Source organism: Pleurodeles waltl, chromosome 6 (assembly GCF_031143425.1).
Source record: "Pleurodeles waltl isolate 20211129_DDA chromosome 6, aPleWal1.hap1.20221129, whole genome shotgun sequence".
NCBI lineage: Eukaryota > Metazoa > Chordata > Amphibia > Caudata > Salamandridae > Pleurodeles > Pleurodeles waltl.
Window position 1 is genome coordinate 179,954,932 of NC_090445.1, and position 16,060 is coordinate 179,970,991.

At 45.0% G+C, this 16,060-nt stretch overlaps 1 protein-coding gene across 6 annotated transcripts in view; it reads right to left on the reverse strand.

Moving 5' to 3' along the window:
- BRCA1 (BRCA1 DNA repair associated) overlaps positions 1–16,060 on the reverse strand; it is a 477,104-nt gene that overhangs the window by 184,658 nt on the left and 276,386 nt on the right. For 5 of the 6 annotated variants that reach the window (XM_069237765.1, XM_069237761.1, XM_069237762.1 and 2 more), the window contains exons 11-12: positions 14,487–14,572; positions 9,264–9,438 (exon numbers count right to left, since the gene is read on the reverse strand). In XM_069237765.1, the coding sequence (XP_069093866.1) occupies positions 9,264–9,438; positions 14,487–14,572 (261 nt within the window). The remainder of the gene's footprint in view (positions 1–9,263; positions 9,439–14,486; positions 14,573–16,060) is intronic. The other variant, XM_069237766.1, reaches the window with a different exon arrangement.

Sequence of the window (16,060 nt, forward strand, 5' to 3'; positions counted from 1 at the left end):
CAAGAAATCTTACCTCAAGGAAGCGCAAACACTGTATCAAACCGGCAACAATGGCTCCAATGCGTCAGGTTCGGCAGGCAATTCCACCAAAATAAAGTCAAAAGAAATCAAGGAGGGACAAGTGCGCACGACGGGGGGCATGATGACATAGTGAAGTGGTGAATTGTATCTCGAAGCGCAACCGCTTATCCGACAAGCAACAGTGGCACAAGTGTGTCAGTCTCGGCAAACAATTCCGCCATAATAAACCAATCGAAAGCGAGCAGCTATAAGTGCTTGAGACGTGGAACACCATGATGGCCATACTGAAGTGGTGCATATAGAGCTAGCCATCAGGACCAGAAACAAGAATATGTTAGTTAGCATGTCAATATCCAGAAACCGCAAGCATGCCAACGTTGTACTAATATTGTACACAAAAAACAAGGTCACACATAAATTATAAGGTCAAAGTAGAAGGCACAAGGACATAGTCACAAAAGGGGGAAGAGAAAGTGGGGCTTACCCACCCAAGCAAAAATAACCATACACGTTCATCAGACATTCAAGAAAAATATTACTCAATGAATACTTTCCACCCCCATATATAAGTCATACATTAATAGCCTAGGTGAGAAATATACACAATGTGAAAGACACTCAAAGGTGCAGTTGGGAACATCAATTTGCAGTTACTCAAACAAAGGCTCCGTATTAATAATAGGCAGAATGCATTGCACCAGGAGCAAGCAAGGAGGGCATAGCCAACAGTAGTACTTATTTCCATGGATCAACCATGAGTCGCGATGAAGGGCACCAATTAAAGGTAACGGTACTTGGCAGATCAAAAGGAGAGCTCAGACCTCAAAGATTCTGCAATTAATCCATTTAACAAACAGCATGGCACTGAATATTGGTACAGCAGGGGGATTTCTGTGGAACGCGATAAAGTTCACCAATTAAACATGCCAGTACTTGACACGGCGTTCGTGCTTCCTCGAGGAAAGATTTCTTGCACGCCTCCTCTCTGGAGACCAGGTCATATTCACCAGGTAGTTGATTTTTATTTTGTTATTTTCCCCCCAATTCTGTGTTTCAGAACTTTGATTGTTTTCTGGCATTGTCCTTTCAAGCCATTTGAAACGTTCCCAGGTAGCGTTTACACGCACCCCCTGTAAGAATTCTCACTCTCCACCTTACATGAGACGTTGTCCTTTTTACTGGTCATTACATTGAAAAGTGAATTTTTTTTTATTATCGAAGTTAATTAAAACCATCGCTATACAAACGTACATGCTATATAAATACTCAAACATACTCTCTGTTTAAGAATAAAAGCACATAAAAATGATTTTTAGCTTATTCTGATCCTAAATCATGTCATAAAGTATTAAACTTATACGTGATTAAAGCCTACTCCACTAGTTTCATCCTTTATTCTTGATCTTAAATTCAGGGACTTTCTTACGCCCGTGTTAGAGCAACGTTGCATCCTGGTTACTAAAAAATAAAACACAGGCAATTTCCTAAGTTTAATAACACAAAATTATACCTAGGCACCAATGACTAATTACAAGCTAGAGTTAACCATTTGGGAACTCTTCAAACATAAACAGAGAAACCGGGCACTCTCGGCTTACTAGGCTTAAATTTAGTCCCTCGACAAGAAAACGGAATTGAAAGCCCACTAAGCCAACTGATAACGGCAGGCCTACATTGGCGTATATTTAGTGACCTGAAAATGTTTTTCAAATACAATATCCTGTGGCCTAGCAAAGCCGGGCACACACAAAAGGTATGTTCTAGTGACTCTTGTCTGTACCCACACAGTCGGCAAGAATGTGTCTGTGCTTGCTGTCTCCATAGAGGGACCATATCTTTTGTTTCCATCAACCCAAATTGAAAAAGCATGAACTGAATTTTTAATGACTGGGTGAAGGATGCTGCTAGGTATTCCTGAGCCCGTAGAGATTTGTATGATGTTATTACAGTCCAGGCATGTTGTCTTTTTGCAAATTTATGTTTATCAAAAATTACGGACTTCAACCTAGTGGCAGCATTTGCCTTCTGATAAAACTCCACTTTGCCCATGTTCCTCTCCCAGGCTTCTCGCAAACCTAGGTCTTTATTACAGTTGTTTAAATGATGACCCCAAATGCCTTTATCATTGCAACGCTGTTGCTCCTCGATTTCGACCCAGCATAGATTGCTGATGGTACCGATCTCTGCTACATGCATTCTCCAGCATAATTTGGTAAAGGCACATTTACTCTGATGTTCATAATTTTTCAAACCCAATTCTAAGCAGACCTGGGCAGGGGATGCTGATCGTGGAATCTGGAAAGCTGATTTATAGGCCTTTGTTTGAACTTGGTTGTAAAAAGCTGCTTCCTTCTCCAGCATTATTTCTGCTCCATAAGCAACGGTGGGGGCATTAGCCGTGCTGCCATGACAGAAAGCATGTGAGTGTATGACGGGCAACTCAGTTTTTGTTTTAATACTTAAAAACCATAGGTCAAAAAGTGGGATTTAGCTTGGGCAACAGCAAGCTGTGGTTTAAAAGTCAAGAGGTGATCCATGGTGAATCCCTAATATTTATATGTAGGGGCAACCTCCGCCCGGGTTCCATTTATGAACCATGAAAAAGATTTAAGCTTCGTTTCAACCAGGCGGACAACCTTAGTTTTGCTCAAGTTCAGTTCCAGGTCTTGCATTGTTATGTATGTATGAAGTGCGTCAATGCTATGCTGTAGTCCGACTGGTGTTTGACTGAGTAAAACTATGTTGTCTGCATACTGTAGCCATGCTATTCCTTTCCTGGCCAATACGGGCGGATGATTATTTACAGGTGCGAGGTCATTACAATCTTTTCTTTATTATTACTTTTTCAGCATCTTTGGATGTCAGTTTTAGATTCTCTCTTAGGTACTGTCCATTCGCACGCGGTAAGACTTCTGTCATTCCCCTGGCAGCCAGAAAGAGGCATTGTGGATGATAATTAATGGGCAATTGGCACTTGATAAATGTAAGTTGCATGGAACTTTTGCCATTGGATTCTGGCACACTTTTTGGCAGCTCTTGATCTCATTACTCGTGCATTTTCACACTCAGAATTCTTATTTCATCATTATCACCGGCACCTTGTCCTCTTTTTTTTCCCCCCATTTCCATAAATCACTATGCCCCGGGCATGAGGGTCATGTCAATTAGCCATGTAATTTCCTTCTTTCAAGAAAAAAAGGTCATATTTTACAGGATCTAGAAACTGGGCTAAGAGTAAGAGTCACAATGAAATGGATGGGAGACCATTTTATCACCAATTTGGCATCATCTAGATTTCCAGAGATCACAATGAAACTTGGATCATGGGAGAAAAACTTAAAATCTGGGCTCAAGTGCATAAGGATTGATAACAGCTTAATAAACAAGAAATATTTATAATCATCCAGCATTGTTTACATGTTAGGAAAAATTGTTGTCAGCCTAAACAGCAGTGATTTTGTTGTATGCTGATGGAGGCTGAAGGCACTGTCTTAACCAAAGCTTGTGGTGGACCTCCATCTGGGTTTTCAAGAAGTTGTCAGTTGATGGCGGCAGAGGCACGGCCTTCAAAAGCTAACCCCGGAATTTGTGAGAAAAATGGCTTTAAGTGTTGTAAAGAAATGGCTCCCTATTGCAGTTACCCCCCACTTTTTTGCCTGATACTGATGCTGACTTGACTGAGAAGTGTGCCGGGACCCTGCTAACCAGGCCCCAGCACCAGTGTTCTTTCACCTAAAATGTACCATTGTTTCCACAATTGGCACAACCCTGGCACCTAGGTAAGTCCCTTGTAACTGGTACCCCTGGTACCAAGGGCCCTGATGCCAGGGAAGGTCTCTAAGGGCTGCAGCATGTCTTATGCCACCCTAGGGACCCCTCACTCAGCACAGACACACTGCTTGCCAGCTTGTGTGTGCTGATGGGGAGAAAATGACTAAGTCGACATGGCACTCCCCTCAGGGTGCCATGCCAACCTCCCACTGCCTGTGGCATAGGTAAGTCACCCCTCTAGTAGGCCTTACAGCCCTAAGGCAGGGTGCACTATACCACAGGTGAGGGCATATGTGCATGAGCACTATGCCCCTACACTGTCTAAGCAAAACCTTAGACATTGTAAGTGCATGGTAGCCATAAGAGTATATGGGCTGGGAGTCTGTCAAAAACGAACTCCACAGCTCCATAATGGCTACACTGAATACTGGGAAGTTTAGTATCAAACTTCTCAGAATAATAAACCCACACTGATGCCCGTGTTGGATTTATAAAAAAATGCACACAGAGGGCATCTTAGAGATACCCCCTGTATTTTACCCAATTGTTCAGTGCAGGACAGACTGGTCTGTGCCAGCCTGCTGCTGAGAGACGAGTGTCTGACCTCATGCGGTGAGAGCCTTTGTGCTCTCTGAGGACAGAAACAAAGCCTGCTCTGGGTGGAGGTGCTTCACACCTCCCCCCTGCAGGAACTGTAACACCTAGCAGTGAGCTTCAAAGGCTCAAGCTTCATGTTACAATGCCCCAGGGCACTCCAGCTAGTGGAGATGCCCGCCTCCTGGACCCAGCCCCCACTTTTGGCGGCAAGTCCAGGAGAAATAATGAGAATAACAAGGAGGAGTCACTGGCCAGTCAGGACAGCCCCTAAGGTGTCCTGAGCTGAGGTGACTAACTTTTAGAAATCCTCCATCTTGCAGATGGAGGATTCCCCCAATAGGATTAGGAATGTGACCCCCTCCCCTTGGGAGGGGGCACAAAGAGGGTGTACTCACCCTCAGGGCTAGTAGCCATTGGCTACTAACCCCCCAGACCTAAACACGCCCTTAAATTTAGTATTTAAGGGCTCCCCTGAACCTAAGAATTTAGATTCCTGCAACAACAAGAAGAAGGACTGCCTAGCTGAAAACCCCTGCAGAGGAAGACCAGAAGACAACAACTGCCTTGGCTCCAGAAACTCACCGGCCTGTCTCCTGCCTTCCAAAGGACTCTGCTCCAGCGACGCCTTCCAAAGGGACCAGCGACCTCTGAATCCTCTGAGGACTGCCCTGCTTCGACGACGACAAGAAACTCCCGAGGACAGCGGACCTGCTCCAAAAAGACTGCAACTTTATCCAAAGGAGCAGCTTTAAAGAACCCTGCAATCTCCCCGCAAGAAGCGTGAGACTTGCAACACTGCACCCGGCGACCCCGACTCGACTGGTGGAGAACCAACACCTCAGGGAGGACCCCCGGACTACTCTACGACTGTGAGTACCAAAACCTGTCCCCCCTGAGCCCCCACAGCGCCGCCTGCAGAGGGAATCCCGAGGCTTCCCCTGACCGCGACTCTCTGAAACCTAAGTCCCGACGCCTGGAAAAGACCCTGCACCCGCAGCTCCCAGGACCTGAAGGACCGGACTTTCACTGCAGAAGTGACCCCCAGGAGTCCCTCTCCCTTGCCCAAGTGGAGGTTTCCCCGAGGAAGCCCCCCCTTGCCTGCCTGCAGCGCTGAAGAGATCCCTTGATCTCTCATTGACTTCCATTGCGAACCCGACGCTTGTTCTAACACTGCACCCGGCCGCCCCCCGCGCCGCTGAGGGTGAAATTTCTGTGTGGGCTTGTGTCCCCCCCGGTGCCCTACAAAACCCCCCTGGTCTTCCCTCCGAAGACGCGGGTACTTACCTGCTGGCAGACTGGAACCGGGGCACCCCCTTCTCTCCATTGAAGCCTATGCGTTTTGGGCACCACTTTGAACTCTGCACCTGACCGGCCCTGAGCTGCTGGTGTGGTAACTTTGGGGTTGCTCTGAACCCCCAACGGTGGGCTACCTTGGACCAAGAACTGAACCCTGTAAGTGTCTTACTTACCTGGTAAAACTAACAAAAACTTACCTCCCCCAGGAACTGTGAAAATTGCAGTGTCCACTTTTAAAATAGCTATTTGTGAATAACTTGAAAAGTATACATGCAATTGAAATGATTCAAAGTTCCTAATGTACTTACCTGCAATACCTTTCAAACAAGATATTACATGTTAAATTTGAACCTGTGGTTCTTAAAATAAACTAAGAAAATATATTTTTCTATACAAAACCTATTGGCTGGATTTGTCTCTGAGTGTGTGTACCTCATTTATTGTCTATGTGTATGTACAACAAATGCTTAACACTACTCCTTGGATAAGCCTACTGCTCGACCACACTACCACAAAATAGAGCATTAGTATTATCTCTTTTTACCACTATTTTACCTCTAAGGGGAACCCTTGGACTCTGTGCATGCTATTCCTTACTTTGAAATAGCACATACAGAGCCAACTTCCTACAAGTGTTCATTAAAATATGAAAGGGGCATGACTCCGAAATCAGTCAACCAAGATTGATCTCAAAGTGATTAATGACCCCCCTCCCCACCCCAACAGACAACACATGGACCAGGTGAAGGCTTATGATCAGAAGATCCTGGCATCATTGGAGAGTGCACTTGGATTGTAAAACTGAAAGAGAACCTCTTCAGAAAGGGAAAGAATAGTATCAACAGACAGCACTACTTCAACTCTCCCTCCCTCTCTCTAGGCATTTGGAGAAGGAGGAATCTGCTTCAACTCTCTCTCAGCAAAACCTACTGCGAATGAAAGATATCCAAATCCAGGTCCTAGAATTGTCTTTAAATGAAGCTCTGCATAGGGAGAAGTCGATTAGGACAGGAGCAGGGGCCTATGATCAGTTTTGTGTGTTGTTTAAGTTTGGTGCCAAGATTGTGAACTAGTCCTATGGAACTACAAGGCAGGATGTATGCTCCAGTACTGCAAAAGGGGGTTGAAATAGGACAGGCGGTGGCTACTCCTGAATACATGGAGAAGTATAAAGGGTGTGAGTTCCCCAGGAAAGACTGGCATACATCAACCATCTGAAGAGTGTCTCTACCTAGGACAGGACATTGAATCTGGAACCCCTTCCCGAACATTACCATCAACTTTAGAGGTCCTTTATAATCTCTTCTGCAACCACTTATTAAGGTCCTGTCCAAAATCCTTATTTAGAAAGCTATACTTGCAGGTGGCAATCGACTCTACGAAAGGCTCCATGAACTAGTGCCAGACTGTCATAACTTTCACGTCTTCCAGGACAGGGCACTCTCTGTCTAGGTTTCTTTCTAAAGTGCGGTCATCCTTGTAGTAGAAATGGGGATAACATTGCCACCCCTCACCCCCCAGTTCAATGTCAGATTAAATTAAGGGCCCTACATTAACTGGTGGTCACTACATTTACTGGTCACTAGAGCCATGGGCATTCATTGTTCACGTTCAGGACAGTATCAGCAGTGTGAGAACCGATTAAATTTGGAACAGGCCATCAGGGAAGGAAGGCATTTACCTCTACCCAAGTCACTGAGTTAAGATGCCAATCCTGCTGTTAAACAAGACTTCAGGTGTTTCATTCTATGGCTCATAGCAGGTGAGATCCATGAGAGGAAGAAGTCTTGGCTGCTGCAAATGGTGATTCCCTTACAGATATTTATTAGGCAGCTCTTTATTAGGGACCTCTACGAGCTGGTGTTTTAGAAGGAGGCTGCACTCCAATTTAAGAATATGTCTCTATATTATATTATGACTGCCAGGGCACTTCCCTCTAGGACAGGGGTAAAGAAAGGTATTGTGTTCTAGCATATGTTCATTTCTTTCAGGATTGGGATAAGAAAGGGGGATATGTTTGGATTACTTACTGTTAATCTTCATTATTCAGATTCTATATTCTTCCCCTCTGTTGTATGACCCTTCTGGAATACTTCAATCTTGATCCCAGCAGTATTTGGTTAAGAGCACAGCATGGCTTTAAGTGGGGCAGGTCCTGCTGGTACTCTGACTAGGCAGTACTTAAAAACAGACCTTGAAAAGGGTTTCTACATGGCCCTATGTTCAACTCCTTAAACTGATAGGCAAAAATACTGATCAATATAAAACATAAAACACTGACATCAACAACCCTTAAGGTAATCCATGCCAGCAAAGCAGTCCCTGGTCATATTTTAGGTATTTTCACCTCACTGTGCATTCTCTTAGGAGTATTTTCTTTTTCCAGATGTTTTGTTTCGATGTCCTGTATAGTGCATATTGTGTGTTTAAGTGTCTTGGTGAGTTCGAGTTATGGTCTGGTGTTCCTGAGGTGGTGCCTTTACAGCTGTGGAGTGGAAGGTCAAGGCAGTGCGGGTTTCTAACAGTTCCTGTCAGCAGGTCTTAATGGTGATTGGACTACATGTTAATCCAAACCTTAGCCTCTCTATGGAGCACCAAGAGTGATCGTCACACGTGTCAATTGTGACTACCACAGTATGGAAACTATTTGAAGGCGATATGTGGATGTTGAGATATTAACAGCGTCAAAGGAAAACAAAATACTGAGTTTACAGCTGAGGAGAGAGAAAGGTGAAGAGAGGATTACTCAAGGAAGGACATGCAGGACTTTGTGAAAATACAGCGATGGAAGAGGAAGGAGATGACGTGTAAGACATGGAGGAGGAAGATTTCAGGCCGATAGCGGGAGAAAGAGGGTGCAATTGTCTACCAGGCTGGGAGACTCCAGAGGAAAGTACTGTGAAGTGGGGGCAGGAATGACAGACGCTCTGGAGATCACTACCTCTTGCACAGACCTTAGTAAAGTGTGATTCACATTATTTTCAGAACTAAGGGCCAGATGTATCAAAGGGTTTTACCCATTCTGTGTCTATGGGAAAATGCCTTAGTACATATGGCCCTAAAGCATTTTCAAGTCTAATTATTCACAATATAATTAGTGTTACCCATTAACCATATGCTACAAGCAAGTACTGGCAAAGCCAACTAGTTTGGCTTGTTTTAAATGTTTGTGCTCACTGCTGTGGGACGTGTTTAGAAGAAATGACAGAAAACTCAGCAACTCACCCAAATATTGGTCAAGTGGCAGGCTGTGCATACCACGGGGTTCTAGTTCAAACTTTTGAAGCCACGTCCTTAATTAAATAGGCCAAGTCCCTTAAAAATGATTCCTAGATAAGCTTCTTTGGCCAGGTCCCTTTTAAATACGCCCTACCACACCCCTTTATCCCACGTAAACAGTGTCCACATGTGGATATCCCATCACTTCTCAGAGGAGCAAAGTAGGAAGGAAAAGAGTTTTGTTGCCTCTTTAAATCCTGGGATGGCCAAGTTAGTATAAATACAGTTGAGATGGCGGCATTTGGAGTTTTAATGTTTTAATTAGTAGCTAGTCCATGATGTCTGCGCCGATCACCCACCTTTATCCGGAGATTTCGTAGTCTCGTTGGACGAGGCAGCTGCACTCTGCTCGGGTCGAGCACTCGCGGCTCTCTGCGGTTCCAAATTTTGAGTTTCGTTCTGCTCCAACACAGCCTGAAGGGCGGCCATTTCTTCCTGAAGTTTTTCCAAATTATTCTGCATGGCTTCTCTCTGCTGTTGTAAAAGAAATGAGGTATCATGTTCTCAATCATTCGCGCTGCACATGCCCTGCATGCGCGTGAAGCACATACCTTGACGAGTGACAAGTGCCAGCTCTATGCAGGGCCACTAGAATTATACGGCCGCGGAGGACCAAAACAGGCTGCAGGGTTGAGTAAATTACGCAGCACGAAAAGGCAAATTATGCGGCATAATACGGCACATTTTGTTATAGCATTTTTTCACTAATTTGTAGTTTTTACGATTGGTAATCGTGTCTGGACATTAGCTGCATCTCATTTGAACAAGTTTAACACCCAAATATAGCAATAAGAGACAGAAAGATGACCAGTCAATCTCTGCAAAGGGGCCTTCCATTGCGAGCAAACATGCGTCGCTGCGTTTTAGTAACTTTCAAACCCTTTGACCTGGAAACGGTTTTTGTGTTGTTAAAATCTGCAGATTATGCAAAATACGGCGGATTATGTGGCAGAGAGGTAAAACCATAATTTTGCCAAAAATGCTGCAGCCGCACAATCGCATAATTTTAGGGGCCCTGCCTATACTGGGACAGGAAGAGGGTTGGGGAAATATTATGCGGGCTGGTGGTCCCTCTCTGTTCCCAGCTTGAGAGAGCCGACCGCAGGGAGGAGGCCGGGAAAGCTTGGAGGCAGAGTGCGAAAAGGGAGCAAATATGTTAACAACAATGACAGAGAAAGAAGGGGGAGGGATGAATGAGAGCCACACGGAAACAAGTGTAAGAGGTTTATATGTTTGTAGAGAGTAAAACGAGATAAAAGAAAGATTCTTGAAAAGTGTTCGTATGCGGCCGCTCGCGGGAATGATAACGTGTACGCCAGAAGGGACTGCCTTCCTGCCACGGTGCAGAGATGGAATGTGAGAGACAGGGCAAGGGCTAGAACTATACCAGCATGCCGGACAAGCAGCAGTAGGTGTCACTGGTTACGTATTAACCACACTGCCTACGTTTGTCAGCGCCCTGTGGCAACTACTGGTCGTAAATCTGTGATATAGGAAAGGACGCACTCGTGTATTCATTGTGTGCACCCAAATAGGTTAATTCCAGGGCAGTCACCCCGTCCCCAAACACGCTGTTACACGCAACGGAAGCACACACTTGGGGCCAGTCTGTGGGGTGACCAGATTACAAAAAAATGCAAAACCGTGACATCCCCAAAACGTATACTATGGCTACTGTGTCGTATCAACTGAAGGGAACAGAATGTCTATTGACAGCCATCACCAACATAGGCACTAAGGGTAATTAAATTAGGTCTGGGCAAAATTCGAATACTTTCCACATGTGAAAAGTAGGCCAATCATCAACATCAACAAAATAACAAGGGAAATGGCAATCTGGCAGTTTGCACTATCTGTTGGCGCAAAATGCGTTCCTGGATCCATTTTGGACTTGACGCATTTAGTCCTAAAGCGAAAAAAAAAATCTAAAAACTACACAAACGGCGACTCGTGCTCTGTTTGTTCTCGTATTATTCCCGTGTCCTCCCTTAACAAAATCTCTACTACGCGATTTGGTAATCTCAGGTATTTTTAATAAATAAACATAACGCAAAATGCTGGAAATTACGCCGGTATAAATAAATATTCGGACGGACCTAAGTTTATTGCAAATTTGCAAAAACTGTGTAAAATGAATCGCTTTCAGGTAAAGGCTGGTAATTAACCCTGGAATTATTGAAAACTTGTCTCTCTCTATTCGTTGGACCCTCTCTGAGAACCGTGAGGTGCTAAATTAACTAAATCCGTCCCGGCAAATCAGAGAGGCCCGGTCTCCCTACCTACTTTTGCAGGGAATTAAAAAGAAATCACTAGTGCCTTTGCTCTACAGATGACTATTTAATACACTCTTACAACCGTCCACATGCGCGCAGCGGCGCGAAACAAGCACTGCCCCATTTATCAAACTGTATGACGAAAGCATGTCAAGTCTCGAGTATTCCGCCGCGAGATTCGCGGTATTTACAAGCAAAAGCTGGATGACATTTACTGGCCTCCTTAACTAGGAGCCCTATGGAATTTATTTACCAGAAAAACCATAATCACACATTGCCCCAACAGGAAAACTCATGTTCCAAGCCAAGATACATATCTATCGAAAGAGCTTCCTACACAGACCAGAGTGACCGAGCGTCAAAGAATGAAATGTTTTAAGAGCCGGCCTTTATGAAACATTTACTTTATTAACTAATGGACTACCGCCACCATGTGGCCGTGCTAGCTCATTATACAGAAAAGTACAGTTCACAGTGAAGCAGGAAAACAGATTTTAATGAAGGAATGCTACACTGAAATAACACAAATACATAGAGTGAATGATTTAAGTGGAGTGAGTGCGGAGTACGGACAATCAAAAAAAATATCAAATAACAGGGGTTAAGGAGGTCTGTTACTTGAAGACTTTTTTACAAGGTCCAGGCAAATTGCTTGTTAGGCCGGCGTAATCGTACCGCATTCTGGTAATTTTGTACTGCACTTGTTACATGATATTCCCCATATTACTCCATGTCGTATAAAGTGCCATTAGCAGAAAAATATCTGCGTGAACGCACGGGAAAAAAGTGAATGACCAGAGCGGGAGCGGCCGATGCCGATCCGAAGGTATTGGAGCACTCTACACGAGCAACAGTTTCGTTGCACAAGCACACGGTTTTTTCCGTATGCACGAGAAGATTTGGCCAGCACCACAGGATGTTGAGGCGACGCCGAGACGCAAACCTGATTCCCCGGCTCCAATTCGGCAGCTCTGGCCGTAACGCCACACACAGAAATATAAACACTAAATACCACTTTTGAATTTCGCGTAGTTATGCAAATTACACAATTATTGCGCACAATATTTGACCACCTATACTCAGATTAAAAATACAGACGCTGTGTGGAAAACGAGATCTAAACTCAAGTGACAGACTTGAAGGCAGAGGAGACTGACAAACACGATAGGGCAAAGGTTGCATTGTTAGTGGTTTAAGGGAGATACCCTCCTTTTCAGGGTGCATTTCACTGCAAATATTTACCTCATTAGCATCTGTGAAGGTGAAAAGGTACACCTAAACCTGCGTTCAGCAGCATATCCTTAGTGCTGCAGCTTCTGCACCCCCAGCCACCTTCTACACAAACACTGTACACGAACACTGGACTGTACACAAACACTGGCCCCTTACAGGCCATGTCCACAGCCTCAGGCCACCTGATGGGCGCCAACCTATTCATGTTTGCAGGTCGTACCGGCCTCAACAGTGTGGTGGAGTTGGGGTCTTGGGGATGGGAGTGGAGTAAAGGACAATGAGAGTGAAGCAGACATCGAGGCAGAGGAGGAAAACAAGGAGGACGAATAGGAAAACTGGGAGGAGAAAAGGCGCCATGAGGAAGATGAGGACTCTGATCAGAAGGCCAGGAATAGGTGACCTGGAAGAGGAGGATCAGGGAAAAGGCCAGGGGTAGGAGGAAGAACCAGGACTGCCACGAGAAAGAGAAAGATGACCAGGATAATGAAGAGGAAGAAGATCAAAAGGAGGAAGAGGACCAAGAACAAGATTACCTTGGAAACCAGAACCAAGTGATGAGAAGATGGACCATGAGGAATAGGACTAGGAGGACCACCTGGAGGACTAGGATCATGAACAGAAGGAGGAACAAGATGGGGAGGAGTGCCAGGAGGTGGTCTAGGTTCACCAGGCCAACTAGCAGGACGAGAGGACCAGAATCAGGAGGCTGCACTACAGGAGGAAGAGGACCAGATAGATCACAGGATGAAGAGGGACTAACAGGTACAGAAGCATCAGGATCACCAAGAACAGGACAGCTAGGTGGCCAAGTCCAGAAGGACCAATGTAATTCAGAACACTACAAGAAGGAGGAGGAGGAAGACCACCATGAGAAGTGGAGTTACCAGGGTGCCTATAGTACCACCAGGTTGATGAGGGAGATGAAGAGGAGTGGTGGAATAATGACCATAACAAGATCCAGGAGAAGAAGGACTAGAAGAAAGTGGCCCTCTGGGAGTAGAAAGGTGAGTATCAGGTAGACAGGTTACCGGAGGACCAGAAGGATTAGGAAGACCAGGAGTTACACCAAAGGAAAAAGACATGGAGGTACCATGGCCGGACTGGCCAGCTGGCCTATCCCCTGGGAGTCTGGAGCCCCAGCAGCCGTTTTTGACATTTGGAGGTCGGTCCTGGCCTCCAGGAGTGGTGGTGCACCTTACGTGGTCCCGGCAGAAACCTGAATGAGTTGTTCTGGTTCTAGCACACATTCAACGTCAGCACATTGGGGCTGGATTTATAATTTTTGCCAGGGCTGTTTTAAATTCCTAGTCTGGCCCCGTTAGGCACTGCCAAAGCCAGTACTACTACTAAAGCTTTCTTGCAGGCTTATCTAACTCCAAATAGCCTAAAAATATAAGATTCTAATTTGAACAGCTCTATTAACTATGCACATGGACATGAAATGCACGCATCAGAGCTCGACGCAGCATTTTGAAGTCACTGCAACTTCTTCACAATAAGCAGGCTTGCACTTACTGCCTGAGCAGGATATATTAATTAAAACAACCTGAAAGTGTGGTATACTTTGGCACAAATCAAACTTTTAGGCTGTGAAGAACTAATGTGCAAAGCGTCCAGTGATTATTCTGTAAAATAATAATTGCTGGAGCCCAAAGCTTTTCTCTGAAGCCCGCGACTGGTGCTATCAAAATGTTGAGGTGCCAAATACTAAGGCTGCTTAGTCTTTATTCCACCTCATTCTTCTTTCATCCACCACCAGAGACTCCCTGTCCCATTATCTCACGTTTTCAGGTTTTTTTTCATCCCTGCTTTCTTGATTTGTCACAGTTTTCCATCTTTTTCCTGCTGTGCTTTTTCTCTCTCTTGCTTTGGGTCAAAGTCTGATGATGAAAAATAAGTGGCGGGTTCGTAAAACCACTGCCAGTGGGCCCACCTGCAACCACCAGCTCAAACTAAGCATTGAATGCATCCTTCTCTCCCCCAAAAACATTCATAAACTGCAATCACACTACATACCTGCGTAGTAAGAATCTCGCCTTGAGATGAAAGCCCAGAGGAATCACCGGTGTGGCTGGCTTCGCTTTCGTATTCAGAAAGTTCAGCTTCCAAAGAGAAACAAATAAAAAAACTGACATCAAAACAATATACTTAGGACCTTTGGCTATTCTCATATCCTACTTCTTAATCACACGCTACTCCCTTTGACATAAGACACAGAGAAAACTATATAGTGAGGAAAAAGGTGGTATTTGTGTGTCTGTTCATAAAGAAAAACATTTTTGTTCAAAATGTCAACTACATGCCATGATGTCATTCACATGCATATGCTTACCTGAATCAGTAATAAGTACTATGTCAAATTATGTAGAAATGTAACCACACCACAATTCTGCTGCATACAGCATTAAGGTAGGCATCCCTCAGGGTGCCATCCTCACTTCTCCTCTCCAACATTTAACTGGCAAAACTTGCCAACATTGTCAACTCTGTCAAATTCACCTGCTACAACTACGCAGATGACGCACAGATTATACTAAAACGCGAACAGCCTTCTGAATGAAGGCCTTCCTGTAGATAAAAGAGTGCTAAAGAATTATCTTAAAACTGATTTCAGTAAAGAACAAGTTTCTTACCTTTGGTAATGCTTTATCTGGTAGAGTCTCTATCTAGCTGCAGAATCCTTACCTTAGAATTATCCCCAGGCGTCAGACTGGATCTGGAAATGTTTTATGAGTAGTACCCCTGCGCGCTAGTAGGTGTGTCATTCGGCTCCGCTTGGAGTTGGCAGCGTTGTCCGCGCCAGAAGTGACATGGGCGGTGCCTATTTATGCCCACCCAAGTGTGCTGATGTGAGTTTCTTTTCTCAGCATTCCATGCCAGAAGGACAGTGCCACAAAGAGTACTGACCACAGGTGTGTGAAAACTAGGGCCCTGAAAGGGAGAATCCCCAAGTCTATAAATCCCTTTGTAGAGCAGGGAGGATGGGTGGGTCGGTAAGGACCTGCAGCTAGCTAGAGTGTCTACCAAAGAAGGTGTTACCAAAGGTAAGTAACCTGCACATATGATAGAGACTTCTAGCCACAGATTTCTAACCGTAAAATAGATAACCAAGCAATACCTCCCAGGAGAAGTATCTGTGAAACAACTTCACACTAAAAAGTGCTGCAGGACTGAGCAGGCAAAGTGCCCGTCACTATGGACTTGACTGTCCAGGGAGTAGTGCTTGGTAAATGTGTGCAGAGATGCTCATGTTGCTGCCTGGCAGATGTGTACAACCGGGACTCGGCATGCTAGCGCAGTGGTCACAGCCTTGGCTCTGGTGGAATGAGCACTCAAATCCTCAGGGGGATGCTTCTTGGCGAATGCATAGCAGATGTTGACAAGGAGATGATCCATTTTTGCACCGCCTTCCCTTGTTTGGCTCTGACATACCCCATTTAGAGTTGGTCTTCCATCAGGAATTCTTTTGTGCAGTCAAGGTAGAACGACAACACGGTTTTTGGGTTAAGTTGGTGGAGCCGCTCCTCTTCCTCAGAGGGATGAGGTGGAACGTAAAAGGCAGGATGATGGACTAGGCTACATGAAAGGGA